Source organism: Seriola aureovittata, chromosome 9, assembly GCF_021018895.1.
Source record: "Seriola aureovittata isolate HTS-2021-v1 ecotype China chromosome 9, ASM2101889v1, whole genome shotgun sequence".
NCBI lineage: Eukaryota > Metazoa > Chordata > Actinopteri > Carangiformes > Carangidae > Seriola > Seriola aureovittata.
In genome coordinates this window covers 22,276,463-22,303,417 of record NC_079372.1, presented here as the reverse complement: position 1 = coordinate 22,303,417, position 26,955 = coordinate 22,276,463, and the positions used below count along the sequence as shown (strand labels likewise).

The window sequence follows — 26,955 nt, the reverse complement described above, 5'->3', positions numbered from 1 at the left end:
GAACCACACCTCCTCCTCCTGCTCTGACAGCACAGGTGAGGGAGGTGAGTCCTCTGCAGTTCTTCATCTCCCGTCTCAAAGCTGCAAACTTTGCAAACTTGTCACCTTTCAGCAAAATTCGATGTTTTTGAAAAACTTGCACTTCGTCAGTCTTTCTCACTCCGTTGTATTCTTTAAAACCCCGGCCACATTGATCCAATCACATCTGAAGGATTTGACTTAAATCCCTCTGGTAACTAAACCCCACTTGCATTTTCCGTTTCACATGGAAACACGTCACATTACTGAAGATACAGATGCTCTAACTTCTGTTCCACTGTGACTTTAAGGTCCCTCTGTCACTCTGAGGAAGACTACGCTGAGGAAGCAGTCAACAGCAGCTGCTCTGTTCAGTGTGTGGAGGAAGGTTTTCAGGCAACGCTGTCAAAACCAGCAGCTGAACTTTTCAAAATAGTGGAAGGCAAGAAAAACTTCCCCTCTGTTATGCACGTAGTCATTGCAGTCACTGTGAGCGTGTTCATTGGTAAAACTGTCCTGTGTGGTTGTGTGAAATGACCTGCACTTGAACCTGCTAATCAGCTTCAGGAGTCATTGATTTAGCACCGGCAGGAGAAGCTGACGGCTGAGGCTGAGACGACAGGGGGTGGAGGCATGAGAGAGACGCAGAGAGGTGGAGGAGAAAAAGACCGGTATTGATTTGGTGGCAGGCAGCTCCTGACAGCTGCACTAAGCTAGCACGTACTCCTCTCAGCCACAGTCTGCAGCTCGGCCGACAGGGAAGTGCCTAAGCAGATTAGGCTTTATATCCCACAGATTTCCTGCCCCCCCCCAACCCCCGCCTCTGTAGCCCCACCATCCCTTCCCCACACCAGCAAACACACTGTCTCTCTTCCACAATTAAATGCTTTTACGAATGTATATGAATGCAGATATGAGGACGGGGCATTTATGGCATTTTTTTTTTTAGATCATGTGGTCAACCAACATGACTCTATATTTATAGATATTATAGATATATAATTACAAATCAAAATCTTTGCCTGTGGATTTTCTCCGCTAAATCAGAACAAGAATCCTTGACATTCCTGACGGAACTGTTAAACTGAGCGACATTTGGACCGAGGTTATATCAGGCAGAAACTGGTTTTGTGGATGGTTTAAATTTCAGTTCATCTCTCGCTCTTGTTCCCTTGCTGAGGACCAGATGGACTCCTTGTATGAAAGAAAATTTCATTACAAGGGAGCCCATTGAAGGCAGGACATGAAGGAAAGCCAATTTGCTATTATGGATCTGAATGCAGCCCTAATACAGTGCATGGTAATAATGAAAGAGGTGGAGGGAAAGAACACAGATCACAAAATGGCTTTTTTTTCTTCTTCTGCTGACTCCATTATTTTCTGTGTCAGGACATTTTCGAGACGACCACTGTTGATTTTGTTACCTGCAGTTAAATGTGTTTGTGTCGTTTTACAACAGTTGACCTAAACAATGTTTCAGAGGTGGAAATGGTTTCACACCTGAATTATCTGAGTAGTTTAAAGAGAATTCATGGCTTTGGTTTAAATGATAAGACATATCATAGATCCTAAACATCCTTTAGCTGCTTTTATTATAAGGGATCACAAGCCAAAAATGTTGGGAACCATTAGTTTATACTTTGACAATGCAGTTTAAAAGCTTATCATACTGTATGTGCCTTTATGTAGAATACAAGTTGAATCTGTAGAGCTGTCACATGACTGTAGTGCAATAAAAGGAACAATATTTCCCTCTGAAGTATAGTGGAGTACAAGTATAAAGTAGCAAAAAATGGAACCACTCAAGTAAAGTACAAGAGCACTTAAGTACAGTACTGGAATAATTGCACTCAGTTACTTTCTACCATTGGTTGCAGGGTCCTGGTGTTGTGCCTCCTGGTTCACTGTCATGGTTTAACGTTAGGGTTCCTTCCTTTCATGTTTGTTGACCGTTCAGCTTCTATCTTCTTGTTCTGTGCTTTTGTTTACCATTTTCTTAACACTTCTGGCTGTCCCTCGGTAACAATGGTAACCCTGCATCACAACGCTACTGAGCGGGAACGCACCTCAAAATCTGTGCACCTGTGAGGGTGGATGTTGAGATTGGGCCTACGTTAATGTTATGTGATGTCTCACTCACCTGTGCTTTTCCTGCTTTCACATCCACATGCATATCTGTTAACCAGCTCCTCAGCAGATATACTATATTATTACTCATTGCACATTCTGCGTTAGTGTCCTGCCTTATCACCTAATAGTTTTTGTGACCAAGATACACACTACTCAGGACATTTTACAGTGTAAAAATCAGCGTGTTTCTCCAGTGGATAAACTCTCAGACGTAGTTTGAATTTCTGTACTGCAGTTTCTTGTAACTGGACATCTGAGTCCCCTACCTGCCGCATTGAGATGGAGGTATTATTATCATATTGATTATCTGAAATTCTGCATGCTATCATTATCATCTATAGCACTGGTCGCAGATGAAAGTTTCCACTGTACAATAAGTAATAATATTTTGTGAGAAACATTCAGTTCCTGTGTTATTTTAAGATGTTTTGAAATTAAAATAGTCCAATAAAGAGTTTGAAAATCAGCATAAATGTAACTCTAAAGCTTGAAAGCCTCCTTCTGCCTTGTGTATGTTGTTTGAATTAAGATGTGAATGAATAAATAAGTGATGTACAATTAAAGAGAGGAAGTATCTCTTCCTCTCAATAACATTTCCAGGGTATGCTTGAACTTTTTAGGACTCATGTAAAAACGATACAGTATGTAGACTTTTGAATAATACAGGAATAAAAAAGAACAGTATACAGTAATCTCTCTCTCTCTCTCTCTCTCTCTCTCTCTGTCTCTCTCTCTATCTCTGTCTCTCTCTTTCTCTCTCTCTCTCTCTCTGAGCAGTGGCCTAGATTCCTCTCAGCCCGGTCTCTGCCTGTGCCGTAGCCGTGGGCCTGTCGATGCGATCAGAATTAGAAATTCTAATGGACGTGTCACCACTTTGAACTGCAGGCTTGAAGAGCTTTGAGTCTGGCGCTCCCTTGGATATGCCAGGCGAAGTCTGCACATTGATCCCTCTGAATTTGTTTGACTTTGACAGTCTCTTTCATTTCACCCCCCACCCCCACCTTCCCCTCTTCTCCCTCCTTCATTCATTTTCTCGCGTGCTGGCTCATTCTCTTTCTTCTTCTCCTTCTTTCCTCGGCACTCGTTTTTACTCTGTTTAACACGGGAGCAGTCATAGATGTGAACACACACACACACACACACACACACACACACACACACACACACACACACACACACACACACACACACAACACACACACACACACACACACACACACACATAGACACAAACACACACACACATAGACACAAACACACACACACATAGACACACACACATCGTTCATGTACCGTACAAATGATGTGCAGACTTCAGCAGTCTTACTGAAGTACAGCTCTCACTTCCCATTCAGGGAAGGTTTTCAATAGACTCTCTTTGACTCCAAACTTCTTAATGGACATGTAGTTTGGATTTCACTTCTTGGTGACCTCAGAATAACATTTTTAGATTAAAATAAATAATATTAGAATGTTCTGTGTTGGATCTTCGCCAGATAATGATAATATGGGGCTGTAGTTCTCCTCCACAGGGGGGTCAGAGGGCAGCAGTTCTGAGGCGTGTAGGGATTCAGGGATTTGCTCAAGGACATTTCAGCAGAGTGCGTGCTTTTTCAACACGGGCTAAAATCCAAGGCTGGAGACTGAAAGGTACGCTTGAAACAAACTAGTCTGAACAACCACATGTGAAGGCACACTTTTTTATAGCTGTTCCAAACAACTACGGTCAAAAGCTGGAGTGAAAGCACTGCCCTCGCAGTGCGCAGCGGGACACCATGAATTGTACAAATGGGAATAATGGCGCACACTTCAGGACAATATTTTCTCAAAAGCATTACTGGACTTGTACAAAATGTGACAAAAGTAGTTGGAAGAAAAAAATCCTGGCAGCAGCATGATCCCCCCTCAATAAAGAGCGGCAACTAATGTCGTTTTCCTGTAGAGTAAATGTTCACTTTCCTCAGAAAATGATCCTAGTTGTGGCCTAGAACACCAGGAACAGACTGGACCCCTGAAGTCCTTTAGTGGTCCCTTTGCCTAAAAGCCAATGGCTAAAGAATACCTTACTCATCTTGCCTTCCTCTAGCCCAAATTGTAATTGATAATCCCACCTGAGGTCATCCACAGTTTTGTGTGGACTTTTAATCAATACATATTGGAGAGAAAACCTACTGGTTGCCTGGCAACTTCACTGTGATGGATTTTTTTAAATCTCCGGTTTGTTTGCAAATTAAACAAAGAAGATAAAACATGTTAAATCAGTTAGCTTTAAAGGTGTAGCCTGGCTTGCTGTTTCCATCTGCTTCAAGTCTTTATGCTAAGCTAGGCTAACAACGTCCTGACTGTTATACAATAACAGATTTACAGTCCAGTATCATGCACCACACCCACTGTTGTTGTGATACATTATTTTCTCTTGAACATGAGCCATAAAGATAAGAACTTTACCTTTAACTTTGGACAAACTAGTTTCACAGTAACAAATATTAAATTGTGACTTAATGTGAAAAAAGTTTATTTTCCATAAGTTCTTATATCATATATATAAAATGCTACTACACCGCTGGTCTTCCAAACTGTCCTCCATTATAAAAACAAGCCAAGAACAAGTCCGCATGTTTATTATTGTAACCGTGACAACCAAGGACCAGTATGCCTGCTGCCCTAGGGATACTCCTATATGGGTTGTATCAGAGGGTTGGAAAAACGACCTGTGTGGTTTTCCAGTTTGGAGGACTGGTTGTTTAAAATAGCAATTAACAAATAATCTCATCTCATCTTGCTCAGACCTTGGTTTCTGACTGTGTCACATTGAGTTTGCTCAGAATTGTAGATGTTCAAGCTTTCCAATGTTCTCAGCTTTCATGCTCAACTTGAACATCATGAACTGATGATGGAGACTACATATATTGAAAGCAAGTAATTGGACCTAAAGTTGAGATTGTTTTGTCAAATCATCTTTTACAATTGTCCATAGTTATTCCACTGGCAAACATGAAACGTGAAGAACCATGAAAAGTCTGCTTTTCAGCTTATCTTTTTGGGGGTTTAGAGTCGTAATCATGTGATCATGTGGCAGAAAACCTCAGTTCTCAGCTCTCTTCTATAGGAGTTACCCTCTGTGCATATGTCTTACTGCTCTTTGGCCTCTCTCCTGTTAATACACATGTCCTATAGAGGCCCCTTGCTCTTTTCCTCAACCGCCAACAGACTGACTGACAGCCGCGGTGGAACAACAACAAGTAGGCGCTGTTTGGTGTTGGAGCCCCTTGTGAAAGGCTGTGACAGTCTAAAGGGGATCCTGCTGACACCAGGGGCACCCTACGGGGGTGACCCTGGGAACCCCTCGACCCCCTGCCTTACTTATTGATGTCCGCAGATGTGCCTGCCTGCTTGATAATGGCCTCCACTGGAGGAGCCCCTTACAGTCCCCGTCTATAAATCACACAGGGGACACAGAGCGAACGGAACCTTTTATGTGTGTGTGTATGTATTTTCAAGAATGTGTGTTTGGGCCTGTTTGTGTGTCTTTATATGCTTTATGTGTGTGCATACGCTGCGGGAGGAGCTCCATGTTGCATTATTGATGGTCCTAAGGGAAGGTTGAAAGTGTGAATAGTGACTGCGAGGTGGAGGAGGGACAGGAGGAGCTGGGATCAGATATCAGAGTGCCTGGATGCATTAGGTAGGCCCACTATGCATTGGCCTCCATGTCCAGGGACAGCTATAGGTTTCTATAGAATCTAATGCTGATAGGTGAGGTCCCTGGCGGACACCAGGGCAGTGGGTTAAGGAGAAGGAAGAAGGAGTGGGGCTCTGGATGTACACTGATGTGACATCTTTTTGGCAGGTTGTGGATGAACTGATGGTGATAGAATATGATTAGACTGAGGGAGACAATACTATATTTTCTTCTATCTATATGATCAAACACCAACCTCCACCTGAAAAATTACGCCGACACTTCATGATAATTGTACGAGGGGAAATTTCTTTCTAACTCACTTGTTAAATTTCATTAAGGCTTAAAATTATACATAATTGAGGGCGTGGCAGCTTTGAGTGACAGGTGGGTGAGCGTATGCTTGCCACAATCCGGCATTTACCGAAGTCTCTTCTCCACACACACCCCCATTAACCAGGAGTTAGACAGAGTCAGGCACTGCCAAGATGGCGACAGTGGAGCAGCTTCAGAACTGCTCCTCAGAAACCTATGGGTGATGTCATGGGGACTACGTCAATCTTTATATACAGTCTATGAATATGATCCACTCTACTCACAGCCATAAAATAACTACAGACAAATTATAGGACAATAAACCAGAATAAATGAGGAAAAAAACATAAATACAGATTCTTCAATACATGTATGAGTGGTTTGGTGAGGATGAAAACGATATAAATCATGTGATCTGGCCCTCACAGTCATAAGACTCTCAGACAGAGCGCAAAGACACACTGCTACTGCATCCAAAGTCAATGAAAAGACACAGCTGTGCACAAATAGACACAAATTAATTCTGGGCAATTGCGAGGCTTTATGACTCATATGTTCTCATATGACAAGAGTCAAAAGGAGAAAAAGTCTTCTGTATAACTTACACAAAATCACATTGTTCTTTTGAGGAACTTTTATTAAGAAATGATGATGTTTGCCCAATGCATGCTGGGATAGGCCTCATCCACACATGGATGGATGAATGAATGAGTGAACCCTTTTTTTTAGCAAACAGTTCATTCCCCGCTGAGGTTATGTTCTATCAGGGGTATGGATATTGTGCATTGTGGGTATGCATATGCATGTGCTGTATGCCCATATGGGCGATACAGTGATGTACAGAGTTTGAATGACTGCCAGCAGTATGTTAATGCAGTGTATATTCCTCTGTGTATGAGCTACGCTGTGTTGTAATGGCCACATGTGTACATGGAAGGTGTCAGGTGGGTAGTTCTGCACCGTCTGATTCGTTGGAACCTGCAAGGACCTGACAAGGGTGTAAATTGCCCAGATTAGGCTTCCGGCAGCCGTGGCATCTGTTGGCGCTTCACGGTAATGACTGCTGTCAGCAAGGAGACCCCCCCTGCCCTGGTTATTGATCTTCCCTCTCATTTCTTCTGTCCCCATTGTTTCACAGCCTCCTCCCCCTCCTCCAGGCTGATCATCATTGCTTATTATGATTCCTAATGTCTGCTGCACCTGTGCTCCTCTGCTCGGTGCTCATGATAAACTTGCTGATGGTTTGCAGGTTTATGAACTCTGGACTCTTCTCAATCATACTTCATTTCTGTTGGCTTATTTTGAGGAGTGTGCAGAGACTGAGGTGCTTGCCAGGCTGGTAGTGGCCTTTCATTATATCCTGGATATTTGCCAGTGTTGGCCTGTTCCTGTATGATACAGATATGATGAAGTTTGTCTGAATAATCAGTTTGTATTCCATATGAAAGGAACAGGACATGAGAGTGATTCTGTGAGATACTGACACTGCTGTGATGACTCCTGGGAGTCATCCTTTCTCCTGACTGCAGCTGCATTAATCTCATGGTGTAGCATGATATTGAGGATATTATTGCTTTGATTTGGACATTTTGCATGAACCTAAACAAAGACAGAAGCTTTGGGTTTGTGTTGTGTCTATAGTCTGGTCCTCAGCAGGTGGACTGAGATCTGGTGACTGATTCAGCCAGTCTAGGATATTCCACCTCTTCTCCCTGAAATGTTCTTTGGTTTCTCCTGCTGTATGTTTTAGATCAATTTCCTGCTGAATGATGAAATGTTGTCCAATGAGTTTTTATGCATTTGTCTGGATCTGAGGCACAGACTGCTCCTGTGGACCTCTGCAATCATCCATCACCAGTGAAATCATCATTAAATACCAGTGTGTCAGTTCCAGTGGAGCCATATACCCACTATGTTTGACAGATGAGGTGAAGGCTTTGGGTCACGAGCTGTTTCTTTCCTCCTTCCATCATTTTGATAGATGTTGATTTTTGTTCCATGAGTCCATACAATTTTGTTCCGCAGCTCTACTGGTTTCTTATTGTGTGTGTTTGTGAACTCTAGTCTTTCTGATTTTGAGGTTGACCAGGGGTTTGTATCTTGTGGTGAATCCTCTCAGGTTCTGCTCATGAAGTCTTCTCTTGTTCGTTGACAAGGAAACGTGTCCACCTACACCCTGGAGAGTGTTCTTGACTTGCTGTTGGTCTTTTGCCATTGTCTAGTTTTCCTGTGCACACCTGATTTTTTTTTTTTAGAAAGTACAAAACTGTTTTACCTGAACACAAATACATTATTCCCATTTCAACCAGTCCTTTTCCAACCCTTTGATATGACCCATGGGAGTTTCTCCTGAAATAGCACCCTAGGGCGGCAGGTGTACCCGACCTCAGTTGTCATGGTTACAACAATAAACATGGCGGTCATGGCTTGGTTAGGTTTAACCACAAAAACTACTTGGTTAGGTTTAGGAAAAGATAGAGATTTGGGTTAAACACCTCCTTAAGATTTAACTATCTTTGTTGTCATGGTTACAACATCAACATGTGGTTTCACATGGGAATCAAACACTGCTCTCCTGTGTCATATTCTTATGTTTTGTTGACTCATCCATCCACCACAACCTCATCCTGACAGAGGACTTTCTCGCTCTATATACTACGTCACCGAACTTTTCCCTTTGCTCCTGTTATAATAACTACAGTCACTGGATGTCACTTAGCAATAAAACGTAACTCTGTGTCATAATTACCTGCTGCACAGACGACCTATGGGCTCATTTTTTACAGGAGGACAGTCTGACACATTTGCACAGGTAACATGCTCTGAACAGAAAAACATTCACATTTTCCTGGTTTCCCACTTGACACAGTTTAACACAAAAATCACTCTCTTTTCTCTGAGGGTCACAATCAGCACATTTCTGTCTTGAAGTGGTGTCAGGATCTGACACCGAAAGTTACATTAATACTGTAGAAAGATTCAGTGACAAAAGACAGAAACATTCAAACTCTTTAATTCATGGTGATGTCAGTTTGACAACCTTTTGCACAGCCCTTCAAACGCTATGTTGCCAAGTTCTGTGAAGAGAGGATTGGGTCCCAGCATTGATATTGATTTTCAGCAGCAGGAGAAGTACAGCAACCTTGATCTGAAAAGATACCCAAAAAATTCAGTTCACCCCGCTTTGAAGTCTAACGATGTGATTCAAAACCGAAAAGATTTGTGTGGTCCAGGTTTTCCCTCAGCTTCATCGTGTTTATAAATCCTCTGGAAAAAGTCTAAAAATGTTTCTTCATGATGCAGAGCGACATGACAAGACACAGGCTGTGACTCTCACTGACAGCTACACAATGTATCCTGATTATGATGATGTGATAACTTCATACCGCAACATGACATGACATGACATTACATGACACAACATGACCCATTTTGTCAGGCAGATAACTGGCATGCATGCTAATAGCACACACAGTGTATGCATGAGCTGGGACCTGAGTGGTCTCCTGGACGCCTGTGAATGCCCACATCTGATGTTGTATGCTAATCTGCTAACCTTGAGGGCGCCATGAATGGAAACCAATGCGAGCGAGCAAGGGAGAGCTGTCTTCTCTGCTCCAAATGCTTTGACCCGATCTGCTGAATTTCCAGCTTGCACTCAAGGGCTGTTAATGAATGTGTGGAGTTGTATGAAAATCCACAGTCGGTATAGAAACAGGGTTTTTTTTTAGCATAAGGCATGGGGGGAGAAAGTGAATAGTCTTGATTAGACATTGAAATCTGTTTGTATATGGCAGGTGGCGCATGAGAGATGGTGAAGGGAGGTGACATCTTGGAGGTCATCCAGGACTGAAGCACAACTGCAGACAGAGGAAGAGAAGACAACAGGTGACAGACAAAAGAGAAGCTGCTTGGCACACAACACAACCTGGTAACCTCTGCACACGATAAGCTGTGGTTTACTTGTCTCAGTGAAAGAGTCTGAGTTTCTTAAATAGAAAATCACATTCGCTCTCATGATATCTGAATACATTTCTCTTGGAAAGTATTAATTGCACCATTGTGAAACCCCTTCATAACAGCCTGAAGGACTTTAAGATGAACAATGCGAGGAAGAAAACCAGAGGAAACATTAAAATTTCACACAGTCAACTGAGGTTTTATACTTTTAAGAAAATCAACTTTGGGGTTGTTTAAATTACTTTAAATTACTTTGGCTTGTTTTCTTGTAATGTTGAAGGATAAATCCAGTGTGTTATAAGTCAGGTCTTGAGTGAGAAAGGTCCTCTAGCCTTGACCATTGTTTGACAGAATAATCTTGACTCAAGGTCCACTTACTAGCTTTTATAAAAAAACACTTGTACACACTAGACACTTATATATAGTCACAGTTTTTTTCAGCAATCAGGTGTTTTTAATCAGTTATTGTGAAGATAAGAGACCTAAGAATTAAACTTTGGTCATATGATGACAACACAGATGTGCCAAAAACTGCAGTTCCTCAAATGACAAAATATACATATCCTGGCAAAATAAGAAATAAAAATTCACTTGCCTTTCGGGGCTTCTGTACCTTTCAAATGATACGCAAGAAGAAAGTTCATTGATCCAAAGGTTTGCATATGAACTACAAACACTTTTCCAATTTCTAGCAATGAGACGTTTCACTTGTAACAGGCAGAGGTGGACCAATTTACTTTCATGAGTTCTTAGGGAGAATGTTTTTGGGAGAAGACTATACAAATCTCTGGGCATACAGCGATGTCTTTGTGGATAATGTTAGAAATTGTGTCAATTATTCCTTTCCAAAAGCCCTGTATGTATTTACACCTTCACATGCAATGGACATTTTTTTCTCTGTTCTACATCTCATACGACTGTCTGGGATATTGGAATTGAATTTATGTATGTCGTTATAAGGCAATTATATTGGATCAATTTAAATGTACTATTAATAGATCACTTTTGTGCTTGAGGACGAGCTTTTCATGCTCTGTAATATCTGTCTCCTTCTATACTTTCTGTAGTTCAGGACAAACACAGTTCTCCTCTAAAGTTGGAGATTATTAAAGAGATTTGGGGTGTGCTGAGTTTGAGGTTTCATTCCAAGCAAAGTGATTTCGATCATTTGGCTGCTGTTGGCTTGTTTACAATCTGTCTGATCATCAAACATGCTGCAGGATCCAAATCTCAGCAATTATGTTGGTGAAAACGATATTATCAAAAATGAGAGCTAAACTGTGGCAAACCCAGACAATCCAATAAGCAGTAGTTGTAGGTGCACTTTGAATGCATTGGTTATGAGTTTCTCCAAACCAAGGAGCAGGGTCCTGCAGATATCAGCTGGCATCCAAATGTCTGATGTCTCTCCAACATGGTCTGCCAGCCTGCTGAAGAAAGCCAAGGACATCACAGAAACCGCTATCCAGACACCCTCGTAGGTGATGATATTCCGTGCCAGCTTTGGATTTACATAGCAAAATGACACAACCATCTGATTTGGATACCTGACACAATCCCCTCAGTCCGTTCATTATGAATTGAAAAAAAATCAGTGGATTGGTGCATCGCTCTCAAACAAGCCCACACTCAAACTGATTCAATGCTTCTAAATCCATGAGAGGTGGGGGAACAAATGTACATGTCAGGAAAGAAAGGACCCTGGTTTGATTGTCTGCCAACCTGTGTGCTCCTACGCTCTAGTCATGTTTGTTGGTGACTAAAAGGCAGTGACAACATCCTTTTACAAAATACCACTCATGCCAGTATGTCTGTAATGCCATCTTCTTTTAGCTGTTCAGACATGGCTGCTGTATAGCTGCCTGACTTTAATCCTGTTTTTGGCCCCATTCTGTTGTGAACACTTCTCGCAGAGCAGGATGTACTCGGGCTAAAATGGTATTGTCTGTGTCTCTCTTGTCAAGTTTGCCAGAGGGATTTCAACAGAACCTAGACAGAAATGTTGGCTGTATGCATCATTGTGGTTTAGTGAGGGTAGGACTGATTTTCCCAATAGTAAATCCACTTTGCCACCTTATCTCAAGCACTTAGCTATATGAAAGTAAAAATGAAGGGGAATGTTAGACTCCTTATTCAAACCTCTGTTCTTGATGTCTTTTGAATATTGCAAAGCTCCATCCAACTTCAGCTTTGACCTACTATACTTACATTTACATTTACTCATCTATGATGCTTTTTTCCAAAGCAACTACCGGTAAGGGACATCACTAAAGCTTCAGTGAGGTAGGAGACCTTGATGTATAAGCACTAAGTACTACATCTATTCAATAAGTGCCAGGAGATCAGGTCAAGAAGCACTCCAAAAGTACATGGTATATGTTAGTCAATGGAACGAAACAAGAACAAAAACTTCTTCTTTCACATTGAAGTCCACTCTCCTGTGACGCATCCATCCACCACAGCCTCCTCCTGACAGGGACTTTGTCGCTCTTCATACTAAGTCACCGCACTTTTCCCTTTGCTCCTGTCATAGTTACAACAGCCACCAGATGTCGCTTCACAAAAAAAGGAACTATGACGACCTATGGGCTCGATTTTTACAGGACAGTCTCCTTCAAAAGATTCTTGAAGATAGAGACGGATGCTGCTGCTCTGATAGCATTTGGTACTGGCCCAACGGAGTCATCCTGATATCCAGGTGTTTCTGCTGCAGTTACAACTGGGTTTAACAGTGATGACTTTGTTCCAATAATAACCAAAGAGCAAAGTCATCTTTCTTGAGTCATTCATGGTTCCGCAACAAAGTGAAATTCATTTTTGTGGAGCTTCTAAAAGAGCACGGAGTAAACCTTAAAGTAGGTGTTAAAGAGGCAGGAGGATGATTCATTTAAGCACAAAGTACAGAACATAAATGTCTCCTGAAATGTGTCATCACACCTTGAAAATCTCTAATTGCATTAGAGTATCTTACAGAAGCTGCCAACCTAAAACCAATCCTGTTTGGCTTCCAACCAAGAGATTTAGTGTCTGAATGCTGCTTCAGAGACTGTCCTACCCAACAGCAACACAGCTCTGGCAAAAACAGCTTGTCTCGTCTGCCTTTAAAAACCTGTATTAGTCAAACTTTTGTTCTCATAATGGCAGAGGCAATCTCACTATCTCTGTCTGTCTCTCTCGCCCGCTTTCCTCCACTTCCTGTCTCTCGTCCTCCACATTTCCATCTCCCTCTCTTCCACTCATACTTACATTACTCCTCTCCCACCTCTCTCTCTCTCTCTCTCTCTCTCTCTCTCTCTCTGCCTTCACTTAGTGGCTTTCAGGTTGTCATCCAGCCTTTGATGGAGAGAGCCTGTGAAAGCTCCAGAGGACCTGCTGCTCTCCCCCACCACGTTAGCGTTAGCGGTGGTTAAATCGGGCCCGGTGGCGGAGGCTGACTCGTCGCTCCTGGAGGGCGAGTGGGAGTCTGGAAGCTGATCAGACGGCCCGGCGCTCGGGGGCGGAGGAGCTGCCACCTCCAGCTACCTGGACGCTGAGGGGAGATAGTGGTGCATATGGCAGCAAGCCCTTTAGTCACACTCACACTGACTCATACACAGGCGGCTGGATTCAATCACCCCCGTTCTTTGCTTTAATATAGCTCATTCTGTATTTTCTTTACATCATTTCTTGTTTTCTTGTAAAACATTTATTTTGTAGTCAATTTTAGCTGATGTAAATGTATTCAAGGCAGTGAAATACGTTTTTCAAGTTCTTCCTTGTGCTCCGTGTGTTAACTGTTTGGAAATGTCATGTTTTGGAGTTGGCTGTTTATACATCAAAATCCCTGTCAGTTGGCAAATCTACACTCATTTCAAAAGTGCTGTGGTTGCTATCAAACCCTGAATCCACAGACAGTTTTTATGAAAGCTTGCGCCCATTCAAATGGCACATATTGTTTAGAGGACAACTTTGCAATAGCATATGTCTGTGTAGAGTTTGTCCTGCTAGCTAAATCACTTTAAATCCTCTTTTTTTGTCATCATTTGCTTCTCTCTCCCTCTCCCCCATCTCTCTTCCCTCTCTCTCTCTCTCTCTCTCTCTCTCTCTCTCTCTCTCTCTCTCTCCCTGAGGGGCTTATTTCAGGGATACCAGAGAATTTTCCAGGGCCAATTGCCGTGAGAGCCTGCGGCTGGCTGCTACGAAAATCAAGAAAATGCCTAGAGTGCCACCGGCTCTGTTAGTCTTTACTTAACTTAACTTAAAAGGCTGCTCGGTTTCTGTGATACACTTATAGGATTTCACTCAGGGATCCCATGAGTTTTGGGGGGAAGATGTGACTCTATCAGGATTCACAGACATCTCAATTAGTTGTGGAGGGTAGGGCCTCGCAGCACAGGGATACCACAGCTCCTTGTGGAGTTCGGAGCCAGTGGGCTGGTTTGTGAACAGGATGTGGAGGAGGCGGACATTCAAACAGCAGAAAACAATTTTAGGAACAAATACTAAGGTACTGGGGACCAGGAAAGTACATTTTTAGAACTTAGGAAGTAAATGTATGTGTGTGTCATGGTAGCCTAATGGCAACGTAGCTTTTCTTACTGAACCTGTATCCAATGTAACTGACGCAGAGCTTTCTGATAATGGCCACATGGGAACATCAGACCATTAAAGGTTCTGTAAATGATCGCTGCCACTAGATTTTGCACTAAATCACAAGCAACTCAGACCAAAACAAATGCTTCTCTGCCACACCTCCGGCCTCGCTTCATGTTCTCAGTCAGCAAGGTGTAATGAAGCCCAGTGAAGACGAACACTAAACACACAGCAAGAAGCACAACTGAACAAAGTTACCATGTACAACAATCTAGCCACAACCCTCAGCCTCAACCTGTGCTAACATTGCCGTGATGTGCTCCACGGCAATGCTGACAGTTAGCAGCTGACAGCCAGCTAGTGATAACAACATTAGCCGAACAAATTGATTATATCATTTACCATTTCACCTGAACACTGCATACTGCACCTGTGCCTGGAGCCTGGAGCAAGGCTAGATTTAGAACAGCAATAAAAGTCTAAAGCACGTGTAGTTGCCACTAAAATCATGACAAGAACAAAAAAGTTGATGCTGAAATTATAAATGGTGGCCCCAAGAGAAAGAAACGAAGAATTCACCAAAAATATTTGGATTTGTCCTTCAGGAGTGAATATCCACAACAAAATGTGTAGAAATCACGGATGTAGACTGAACCACAGCAGCAGAAACCACACGCACAGCCAAGCAGAGCAGCTGCAGCTTTGCTCACAGCCAGAGGCAACAAAGTTCAAAACTTAATGTGAAGGAACGCAAAAGTTCAGAAAAAAATTTCCCACCATGACTCCATAGTAATCATTGGCAATCTTAGCCAGGAGAAATGATAATAGTCTGAGATTCACAACAGGATTAACTGCACGTTACAGGATTTTAAAGCTCCCATATTTGACACTTTCCCACTGTTTTATTTGAAGTGTTGATCCATAAGAAGAGATATTTGTGGTTTTAAGAACCAAAAACCATCTTAATGTAGTTTTACACCTCTTTTCCCAGGTTTCTCTCTGGAGCTCTGGTATCAACAGGTCTCCATTACAAGTCAAAGTACTGCACCGAAAATGTTACTCAACTTAAAGTATGTGAGTATAATCAGGAAAATGTATCAATCATCACAAATAAGTGAAACAAGTACTCATGCAAACTTCTATGATAGCTTCCGTAGTGAATAATCATTACTTTCATAATGGATCAATCAGCTTATTATTTTGTGATTATTCAAAGGATTAAGTTTGTAAAACTGTGTCCAACCAATAGTTGGACAAAACACAAACAAACAAATAATAAATAAATAAATAAATAGATAATAACACACAAACTTAAGTACAAACCATTTTTTTTCAACTGAGCATCTGTCTCAGCTTTGACAGTAAAGAGCTTGCAGTCATGGTTTAGGGGCCAGACAACAGTTTGATATGAGTTTTGGTTTGATTCATCCAGTGTTCCAGATAGACAACTTTTGTTAACTTGATCATTTGGTTTACTCTTATTAGTGGTTGCAAAGCAGTGCTGGTCTGAGGTTGAACAGTACTGTTTGATCAGTTACAGTGTCAGGACCAGCTGACCGATGGGACTCTTGTGGGGGAATTCTACTTCTCTCTCACTTCAATTCAATTCAATTCAATTCAAAGATGATTTATTGGCAACGAGAGAAACAAGTTTAGCAAAGCATCAGAATACAATTTACAAAAACACTAAATATGATATCTGTGTTGTAGTAGTAATACTCTATAAAAATTGTTGAAGTGCAGGCAAAGATTTCTGTTTGAATGAAAACATGTTTCTTGGGCAGTAGCCGCTGCGTTTTAACTCGTGTGTCACTGAGTTCTAAATAGAACAGAACTCAACACAATAGTGAGTTCTACATGGTGTTATGATGTCATAAGATGTACAGGTGTAGAAGCAGATTTTTGGTGAGTTTCTTGGTCATTTCTTTATCAGCACTGAGAGAGACATACACACATTTGAGACAAGAGTCATTTGTAGAAGACATACACACGTTTTGAATTTAAGAAGACTGAAAGTTCACACTCAGCCTAAACTGAGAAGATCTGACTTTGAAAAAATGTCATCATGGCCGAGCTCTGACACCCCTGGTGCATCAGGTAAGATAGACTAAACTAACAGACAAAATTTATGCTGAATATATCTGCTATGAAAACACAGTGGGGACACCATTGTGTTCTCAAACATCAAGTTTAAAACCTTAAATGTAAAACAGGACAGAGCAGCTCTGTCACATTATGCTGGACACGATGGTGTACAACACCAGGATCTGTTTTCTTAAAAAAAATACATCCGTTGAATTTTGATACATTTTTATTATTCACATGGTCTTAAAATGACAACCACAGAAGTACAAGGACAGGACTCATGGTGCAGCTGTGTGTTTGTTCATGTTGTGTTGACTGAATGACCCACACACACCGAATACACTGACTTCACATATTTTGTCTCCATGTTCACCTTCTGTCTCCACAGTCACACTGACAGCACCTGAGGTTCAGGCAGGTCAGACTCTGTTCAGCAGCTCCTCTAGTTACTCCGTCCTAGAGTTTATTGGTGAAGGCTGCTTTGGTAAAGTGGCCATGTGCCAGAATCTGGCAACAAAAGAGACAGTGGCTGTTAAGATCCTTAAGCAGGATCTTTATTTTATTCAGGACGCTGAGAAAGAGGTAGATCTTTTTGCTCCCTTTGATTATATTCCTGTGCTCAGGTTTTGTCTGCTCTATCAGATTATGTATCACAAGCTGTTGATGTCTTTCCTTTGCTTTTCCCTCCAGGTGTCCATATTAAAGGTCATCAGTGTCCTGAATCCAGACCACATTAATGTGGTTAAGTTCTTCGAGCGATTTGAATATATGGGACAGGACTGTCTAGCATTTGAAATGCTGGACGTGAGTCTCTATGATCTGTTCGAAGTACGAAACTGGAAGTCTCTGTCTTTGAGGGAGATCCGACCAATCGCAAAGCAGGTATGTAACCATATTGAACCAATCATCTTTTATTTGACACATTTAATACTCATCTGTGATGGAAACCCTAGCCCAAAACCAAACCTCAAACAGCAGTACATGGAAAACTTAATATCAAACATGTCTTTCTTCTTTTGTCCTGCAGCTGTTGGTGGCCTTGGACGCCCTGAAGGGTCTCGGTATTCTGCATACCGATATCAAACCAGACAACATTATGTTTGTTGACAAGAAGGACCAGCCCCTCAGAGTCAAATTAATAGACTTCGGTGAAGCCATTCCAGCCTCGAAAGTCCGACTTGGGCTGGAGCTTCAGCCGACCGGTTACAGGTGGGTAGCAGAGCTACACAGCTCAGCTGGTGTCATTATTCCTGATAGTCACATTATTCAGCTTTCCAACAAATTTCTCATCTTTGGCTCATGTCTTCCCTCCTCAGGGCTCCTGAGATATCCCTTGGCTTTCCCTTCACCGAGGCTATAGATGTGTGGGGAGTCGGCTGTGTCCTGGCCTTCCTCTACCTCGCTCAAAACCTCTTTCCTGTCGACTGTGACTATCAGATGGTAGGTCATCTACCTCAGACAAATGTCCAGAACCAAGTGGAGACTTCATGCAGAATGTCAGCTGATGTGATTTTGTATATTCTGTCTCCAGATGAAGTGCATGGTTGAGTTTCTGGGTCAGCCGGAGGACCACCAGCTCCGTGCTGGGATATATACCCAGTACTATTTCAGTGAGGAGGAGGCTGCTGGCATCCCAACATGGAGGCTGATGGTAGCATAACCTTGTTCTTCTTTGTTCCACCTGGTTCATCCATTTTATTTGAGCTCTTTTAAAACTTTTCTCATATATATTTTGTTCATTCAGACGCCAGAAGAATATACAGCTGCCAACAATGTCAAACCAGAAGAGCGGCACACCTTCATTGCACTGCCCAGCTCTCTGGATGACCTGGTTAATGTAGGTACTCTCTGCTGTGTTGAGCAAGTAATGGCTGAATCAGTACCAGTTATTTATCTGTCTCTGGGAAATAGCAGCTGGATTAGTTTACCTGAATCTGTTTCCAAATTCAGATCTACCCAGAAAGGGAGGCAGCTGAATTTGAGGACCGGAGGGCTTTTGTAGACTTCATGAAAATGTTGCTGCATCTTGATGGGGATCAGAGAATCTCTCCCTGTCAAGCTCTACAGCAATCGTTCATCACAATGACCCACCTGACAGGGTACATCGAGAACAGAGCCTAGTAAGTGACCACGTTTCTGTTCACACTGGTAGTAGAAAACACATGAGGTTTGATGGACTGATTGCTTTATTAATTGACTAACTCATTCACTAATTGATTGTCATGCTTCTTCCAGTCTGACCACCTCCCAAATTATGATGAGCATCTGCCCAATGGAGGACTCAAACAGGGTAAACACTTGTGGCTCCAAAGGTGAGGCCACCAGGTCATTTGATGGAACCAAAGCCACTGTCTCCTATGACGATGGTCCCTTCACTGGGTCATCTGATGGGGTTCCAGTCGCTTCCTCCAATGAAGAAGATCCACCTGTTTGGTATTCTGATGGAGAACTATATTCTCTCACAAATGATGAAGATCCAGATGCCTGGATTTCTGATGGAGAACTATATTCTCTCGCGCATGATGAAGATCCAGCTGCCTGGATTTCTGATGGAGAACTACATTCTCTTGCACATGATGAAGATCCAGCTGCCTGGTCTTCTGATGGAGGACTAGATTCCCTCTCACGTGATGAAGATCCTGCTGCCTGGTCTTCTGATGGAGGACTAGATTCCCTCGCACGTGATGAAGATCCTGCTGCCTGCTCTTCCAATGGAGCAAAGCCAACAGACTCCACTGCAACAGCCTCATCCTCCTCTGGTCATCCCAAAAAATTGCTGCAGAGGATTAGCAGATTTTTCAGTCGAATCACAGCTCCCTTTTCCTGCTGGGGTTCAGTTGTGGAGGACTGATTTCTTATTCATAATTTCTGACTTTTGATGATTTACTTTGTGTCTTGTCATTTTACTTACATTTTGTAAATACAGTTGACTGATTGATTGCACTGCAGACTATCTTCATTACTAAAACACATTTACATTTTACACTTACTCATTTGTCAGATGCTTTATAAGTTACAAGGGAGGGAGATCATTGAAGCTTCAGTGTAGTAGGAGACCTTGGTGTAAGTACTAAGTACAACACCTCTTCAATAAGTACAAGGACATCAGGTAAAGAAGTGTATAGTAAGTGGTACTTAGACATGTTAGGGTGTTAGAGGTGTTAGGAGAGGAGGTGCTCTCAAAAGAGATGAGTCTTCAAGAAATTCTTCAATATAGACAGGGACGCCTATGCTCTGATAGCATTTGGTAGGTTGTTTCAGGGACTGAGTGGCTGGCTAAGTCTTTGACTAAGATCTCAGTCTTAGAGAGGTTTAGTTGAAGGTGGTCCGACCCCTTAAACAACCAATGGACAATTTGCAATGATGTAACAGTAAGAAACCTCCCTAAAGGGGCCCCATATCATTCCCTGGACGACTTGCAACACTATCTCTGTCGTTGGCAACTATTTTCAGTAAAGCCTGCACATACATACAAGAACTGACTGTAATATAATTAGTTTTTTTTTTCAAGCAGCTCCTCAATGTGCATCTAAATCTAACACTCTAAAATTAACAAACACTGTTTTATGCAGGTTGTTGTATAGACTGTGTAACTGAAGTGTCATGAGTAGATCACTGGATGACATTCACTATTAACTCTGTCTATTTTGACAAAACAAAATCAAACTTAGATTGTAAAGTTAAATCATTTAAAATATTGGATGTAAAAATGATTATATGAAAATATAAAAATATAAAAATGATTGGTCATTGGGTAAACCCCTTCACAGCTCATTCACATCTCTGTCTGATTGATCAACTGAAGTTGCTGCTGCTCTGTCCCACCTACTGAACACTGTCAGTCCATAGAGCCACAACAGAGCTCATTCACTCAGAAGAAGAGGAGATAAGGTCTGTCCAAAAAGCCTGTTTTTTTTTTTTTTTTCTCTAAAAAGTCGATATTAAAAGTTGCCAAATCTTGTGAGAAAATTGTTAAGTTGCCAAAACCACTCAGCAGGAAACCTCCCTAAAAGGCTTTATGTGTTGATGAGCACTGGCCTTGTAATGTGGGATATTTACAAAAATTATTTATTTACGTTTTTATTGTTCTTTATAATACATATTTTGAAATTTACAAGGTTTTTCATGTTCTTTACATTTATATTTCGTAAAATTGAAACATTTGGAATAGAAAATAAAAAGCTTAGATTTTGTACATTTTTCATTGGTGTTAGATTATTTATTACATAATGAACGCTGATAGGAGGAGCCCCCCGCCAATTTTTTGCCCAGGGCCCCAACGGACTCTAGAACCACAACTGGACAGTTCCAATCCTGGTCATTGCTGGTAATTGTTCACTGTATTAACTTCTCCTGTCCACTTGGCTGTGAAGCGGTCCTGTCTTGATGAAGTCATTTTTGTATGCATTTTTTTAAATACCAAACTCCCTCTAGTGTTTCCTTTTCCTTACCAAGCTGCAGCAGAGAGTTCGTAACACATCAGGGAATTTTTTACTGAAAAGAGTAGTTTTGGAGCGACATTCTGATTTTTGATTTTCAACAAGGTGTTCTGTTACTTTTTTTAATTGAGCCATTGTCCATGAAACTGAACAGTGCACAGACTGCATCAGTTTTAAACTGAATGATTTCATTTTTATAATGTACCATCAAAATAATTTGAAAGATGCTATGTAATCAAATACACATTTTACACAGTGGCTTAATGCAAATTGTAATTTTAATCTTCACTCAGATTTTTGTATTCATTTAAGTCAAATTTTGATTTTTCAAAGCTACTGAGAGCAACTTTAAAAATAAAATTTCAACATTTCTAACTTTAACATCCTTAAAGTTTTCACCAGAATGTTCTCATTACAAACAAAAACCAATGTCATCAAAATTATTTCTAACTTTATTTAAAGTAAAATTCCTGGATTATTCTTCTGAAAGATGACATCAACTTCACAGGTCGTATCTATATCAGTTGAGAGCAGTGACTGTAGAAGAGCTGTCCTAGCAGAGGTAGCAGCGGCAGTATGCTGAGGGCTTGCAGGCTGTTTGATCCATGTCATTAATGTCTTTTAAATGCTACTGTACATACCTGCTGGCAGGTTAATTATTTTTTTAACCTCAACACTCCTAGCCCTCCTCCTCAGCCTCCTCTTCCTCCACCTGTTCCTCCTCCTCGTCAGTATGCCTCAGACAATTACTGTGCTCAGGATCGCAGCCTGTTCAATATTTCATGGAGTTCCATTAAAGACACGAAAGGTTCCCTCTCTGTCTCTCTCTCCTGTGCTTCAAGTTCAAAAAGACTCGACTGCCCGCTGCTGAGAATGTTAATTAATGTATATAAATATATCTATATATATCTATATATACAGTATACATGACCTTGTGTGTGTTTGTGAAGTTGTAAGTGGATGTAAAGATTATCATCAAGGAAGGAAATAAAGATAGAGAGGAAATCTTTATTCACTTGGCTGGAAGCAACAAACTATGTGATACACACTTGAAGCTTCATCTCCTCATTAGCGCTTCACACGTGCACCCGCACAAACACACACACAAACACACATACACGCACACACGTGCAGTCAATACACACAATAAGTACAGACAGCAACTAAAGCAGAGGGGGAGAGAATAAAGGAAAAGGTAATAATTAACATTCTCAACAGCAGCCTTTTGAACTTGCAGGAGAGAAAAACATGGAGCCTCTTGTGTTTATATGGACTTCTGTTTAGTGAAACTAAGAAAGTAGAGGCTAATGAATCCAAACCAGTGCCTTCAATGAAGACGGAGCAGGTTGAATTACTTTTTCCTTTACGTTTTCCATTGCTCACACTGCACTTTGCTCTAGCTCACGCCAAGGAGGAGCATCTGTACGGAAACCGATTGGTGAGCTAAACTCATGTCAAGAAAAAATGTAAACCAGAGCCGTTACAAGGCTGAAAAATATGAATTGATTTTTTTGGAATTTCCGAATCGATTTTGAATTGGTAGAGATAGAATCACGATTCTGATGTGACTCTTTTACACAGCTCTCAGCCAGACCAGCTGTTGCAGGACTCCTTGTCTCTAGCTGTATGTTTGGTCTTGTTGGCCTGCTGCAGAATGAATTTGGGTGGGACAAATGAGACGTTTGAGGGATCAGATGCTAAATATCTTAAGTGCCAATTTACATCTTTCCTGCAGCAACGGATGTATATGAAGCCTTGACAGTTAATGCAAACAATTCCTATAGGTGATGATTTACAAACCCTTATTATTTTATTTCAAACTGAATGCACTTAAACACAGAGCCAGAAGAGTAACTGTCAAAATACTTATGGCCTGGACTTTAATTACACACAAGAATCCACTGTGTTGGGATTAAATCCTGCTTTATATCTATGTCCTGCTTTCATTGCAAATTTGAGCCAGTGTCCGATAAATAGCAGAAAAAAGAATGACTGTAACCACACTGATGTCTGTTGGTACATCTGACAACAGTGTGGAGATGATGCGTTCATGTTCATAGAAGTACTGCTCATCTACGTCTGTGATGCTACTTCCTGCTGCTAGTGAGGTCTCCCTTGAGTGAAGGGCTGGGTCCTTTCTGGAAATGTCATGAATGGGAAGGAAGAAATGAAGTAAATATCTACAGCATCTCGCATTTCATTTCCTTCGAATCTCACTGATTTGAGTGGACCAGTTTACTGCCTCCAAAGCAGAAGCCCTTGTCTTGTTTATCTCCTCCCTCACTCCCTGAGCTTTCTCTCGCTCCACTTCTTCTTCTTTTATCTATCTCTGACATCACCCTGTTTGCAGCTCACCCCATATGTCTGAGCCACTCGCGCCTCATGAACAGCTTGGGAGTGAGAAGAGGCTTCAGTCAGTGAAAGTTCAAAAGCAGCCCACTCTCTCTCAAGAGGAAATCCACTGGAGGGATAATCCTCGCCTTGCCGGCTGAAAGGGACGGAGAGAGAGGAGAGGAAGAGTAACAGGAGAGAGAGGAGAGAGGGAGTATTTAGCCATCCGCCAGACAGGAGGAGAATAAACAACGAGGCAGCTCACAGGCAGGCAAAGTCAATAAAAGGATACAAATGGACTGAGGTGGATGCAATGTTGTTCGAGGTATCACAGACTGACAAAATGCCAGGCAGGAATGTAGTGCATTCTGTTCAAGTGGTGGAAGACGTGGTCGTTCTGAATTGGATCATTTGCATTGCGTTCCTTTCACGTTAAATGTCCCATATTTTACATTTTTCCATGAGAATATATATTTGTGATTTTTTACACTTAAGATCATCTCAATGTAGTTTTACATCTCCTCTCTCAGCTTCTGTCGCTCTGGTAACAACAAGTCGGTGAGCCAATCAGAAGAGAGGCTCAGAAGAGAGGCTCTGAGCCTCTCTTCTGATTGGCTGTCTGTTTTCTGAGTGATCAAATGAAAATATAGCAGATTTCAGCTAAACACTCCAATCACTGTGTCCCGGTGGGCTGTGCTTTCCGGCTCATTCATGCTCAACATTTGATATGTATACAGATACAGACTGAACCTTCTGTCCGTACTCTGTGTTCATTTCGTACGTATTTGGGGATTTACCTGAAAGCTTATGCATATGGATGCAAATGGGAAGCACTGCAGCCAATAGTTTAAGCGAGAAGTTTTGCAATGTATTCAGTGACCCGACAGACCACTGCCCTCTACACCACTGTCTCTGCTTTTGCCTCTTGATCCCAGGATGAAGCAGTGAAAATATTATAATAAAGCTTCGGTGCCAGTGCGCCTGCTGCTTCTCTAAACTGGCAGCGTGCTGATCCGAAGCTACTGCAGGTAACACACTGACTATAGACACATACCTCACACAACCCCACGTCAAATAACCCGAAATCTCAGATAATGTAATTAACTCATAAATAATTAACAAGCTGCATTTAAGTGTTAAACATTTTAGCCTAACCTTGCATGGGAATGAAAAGACTGACTTCACCTGTTTCAGCCAATCATGTATCAAGCATATAACAGAAGTAACTAACTGTAAATATTCTTTCTCTCTCAGAGTATGTGAACCTCACAAGACCAATTTGTTCATCTTAATAATCCCTGATACAAGAAGTCATTGATAAGTACAAATGTACTTTCAGATGCTCAAAGCAAGAACACAATTTTTTGCCTTAAAATTTCGGAATATTAACACGAGACTGGCAACAGTCAAAGAATATTGGTGTCAGCTTTAAGATCATCATTGTTCTTCATGGACTTCTCTCTTGTAAACAAACATTTGCATGTCTCCCATCTGCTCGTGTGTGTGTGTGCTTGTTTGTGTGTGTGTGTGTGTGTGTGTGTGTGTGTGTGTGTGTGTGTTCCCTTCTTTCACAGCCAGTGCCCGGTCCCGCAGGAGTGCTGCTTCATCAAGTCTGGTAGTGAGTAGCAAAGGGCATCATCATTAGATTAGTCTCTGATCACTCTCCCTAAGTAATTATCCTCCTGCCCAGGCTCCTGCAGCATGCAGACTTAATTGATTTAATGGAGTGTGTTCTCTCTCTCCACGTCTCTGTCTTACTTCTTTTTTTTTTCTCTGTGTTTCAAGAGCACATTTCCTCCCATCAGAGTTTAGGATTCAATTTCACAGTCAATGAGGTGAAAGGGCCCTGCACTTGAAAATGTATTCCAGCTTAAACGCTTTTGTCTTTTGTTGGTTTTTCTTTGTACAAACTCAACCACATCCCATCACCTTCTTAATTTTTGGTTGTGTACATCAGCACATGGTATCATGTCAAGGACAACCAAACAATTAAAGTCAGTGCTCAAAGGCTGAAGAATTGCAGGGATAGAATGTAAAAGCAAATATTTAGTCCTCCATATGTCGCCTTGTTTGTGGTTGTAGTGGTTGACTCTCCTGTCTGGGTCCCAGCAGGAGGCTACAGTGAATGACCTGCTGCCACATGCTGGGTTACCGATGTATTAACTATATAGGACAGAAGCCAGGGTTAGCTTGCTGATTAACATAAGGTCACTTGGTAAAATAACATCAGTTGACACTTTTCTGGTGACGCTAGGTACCACTGTGATATCCTCACATGACGTGAGTTAGACCCCGCCCATTCAGGCAATCAAATGCTAGCATGCCTAAATTGGCTGTCTTGGAGACATAGCCTTTTGGAGGGCACATTAGAATTATCTTATATAACTTCACTCCAAACATATGTGAACGAGTCCACTCAAATATTCACACATATTCCACATGCAAACCTACGTCCTTGTTATATGCATACGCTCTAACTCACTGCTCTCATGATTCATCTATTCATCTCTTTTTTCTCTTAGCCAGTTCTTCTAATGATTTAATGATGACATGCGGCTGATATTCCTGACTTGTTCTATAGGCTTGGCAGGCCTCCTGTAGGAGTGTTTACATATACCTACAGTATATGTGGATTAAGTAAACCTAACATTTACCTAGAGCAACCTTTAGGTTGCTGTCTTGGTATGTAAGGCCCACACAGAGTGTCTCAGCCTGCTGTCAGATGATGATCCCACTGCTATGTGATTATCTTTGGCATATTGATTTGGCTTGTTTAAAGATCAACTCTGACATGAGCAGCAGAAGCAGATGCTGGCCTAAGTGGTATCAGCAGCCATGAAAATCATATGGCTAGAGGCTAATGCTCGACCTTATTGCTGCTTAATGAACCGCTAAGAGACAATCAGTGCCATTTGCCCACCTCTTTGCATCTCGGATGAATCATAAGCTTGCTCCTGCCAGCCGGTTCGCACTCAGCGCTGCAAACAAACTCTCGGATTTTGCTGGACGGAGGGTCAGAGTACTTCCCGGGAAACTGTACTCCCCGCAGAGCAGCAGCAGCGACTTCACCAGCTGATGTAATTAAATGTACAGCATAAGCAAAAACAAGCACGAACACCGGCATGCACACACACACATACTAATCCACACTGCGTTTTGCGCAAGCACTTGCTTAGCTAGATGAGATAATGAGGCCACAGTGCAATTACCAAAATCAAAGGAGAGGCAGGTTTGGGCAAATTCAGCCCTGCATGGAGCTTGCTCGGTAACATGGCATGCTAATTGGCTGGAGCACCAGGACTCACAGACAAAAGCAGCCTGAGGGAGCAGACTGAGACAAGCCCTGAAGGGATGGACACAGGCGGAGACAGGCGGCAATAACCTCCACGTCAATCCTTTTATGACTAAGGACAAAATGGGTGC

General features: G+C 41.9%; 2 protein-coding genes across 2 annotated transcripts; both read left to right on the top strand.

The window, feature by feature from the left end:
• Positions 1–15,633: 15,633 nt before the first annotated feature.
• Positions 15,634–18,297, top strand: LOC130175069 (homeodomain-interacting protein kinase 1-like). Its single transcript, XM_056385353.1, has 5 exons — positions 15,634–15,751; positions 17,453–17,644; positions 17,790–17,971; positions 18,079–18,258; positions 18,294–18,297. The coding sequence occupies exons 1-5, from the start codon at positions 15,731–15,733 to the stop codon at positions 18,295–18,297; spliced, it is 579 nt and encodes a 192-aa protein (XP_056241328.1). The 5' UTR covers positions 15,634–15,730.
• A 2-nt stretch (positions 18,298–18,299) lies between these two features.
• On the top strand, positions 18,300–19,705 carry LOC130175227 (uncharacterized). The gene is made up of 4 exons (XM_056385587.1): positions 18,300–18,413; positions 18,507–18,599; positions 18,713–18,882; positions 18,998–19,705. Exons 1-4 carry the CDS (start codon positions 18,303–18,305, stop codon positions 19,611–19,613), a joined length of 990 nt encoding a protein of 329 aa, XP_056241562.1. The 5' UTR covers positions 18,300–18,302; the 3' UTR covers positions 19,614–19,705.
• Positions 19,706–26,955: the final 7,250 nt, after the last annotated feature.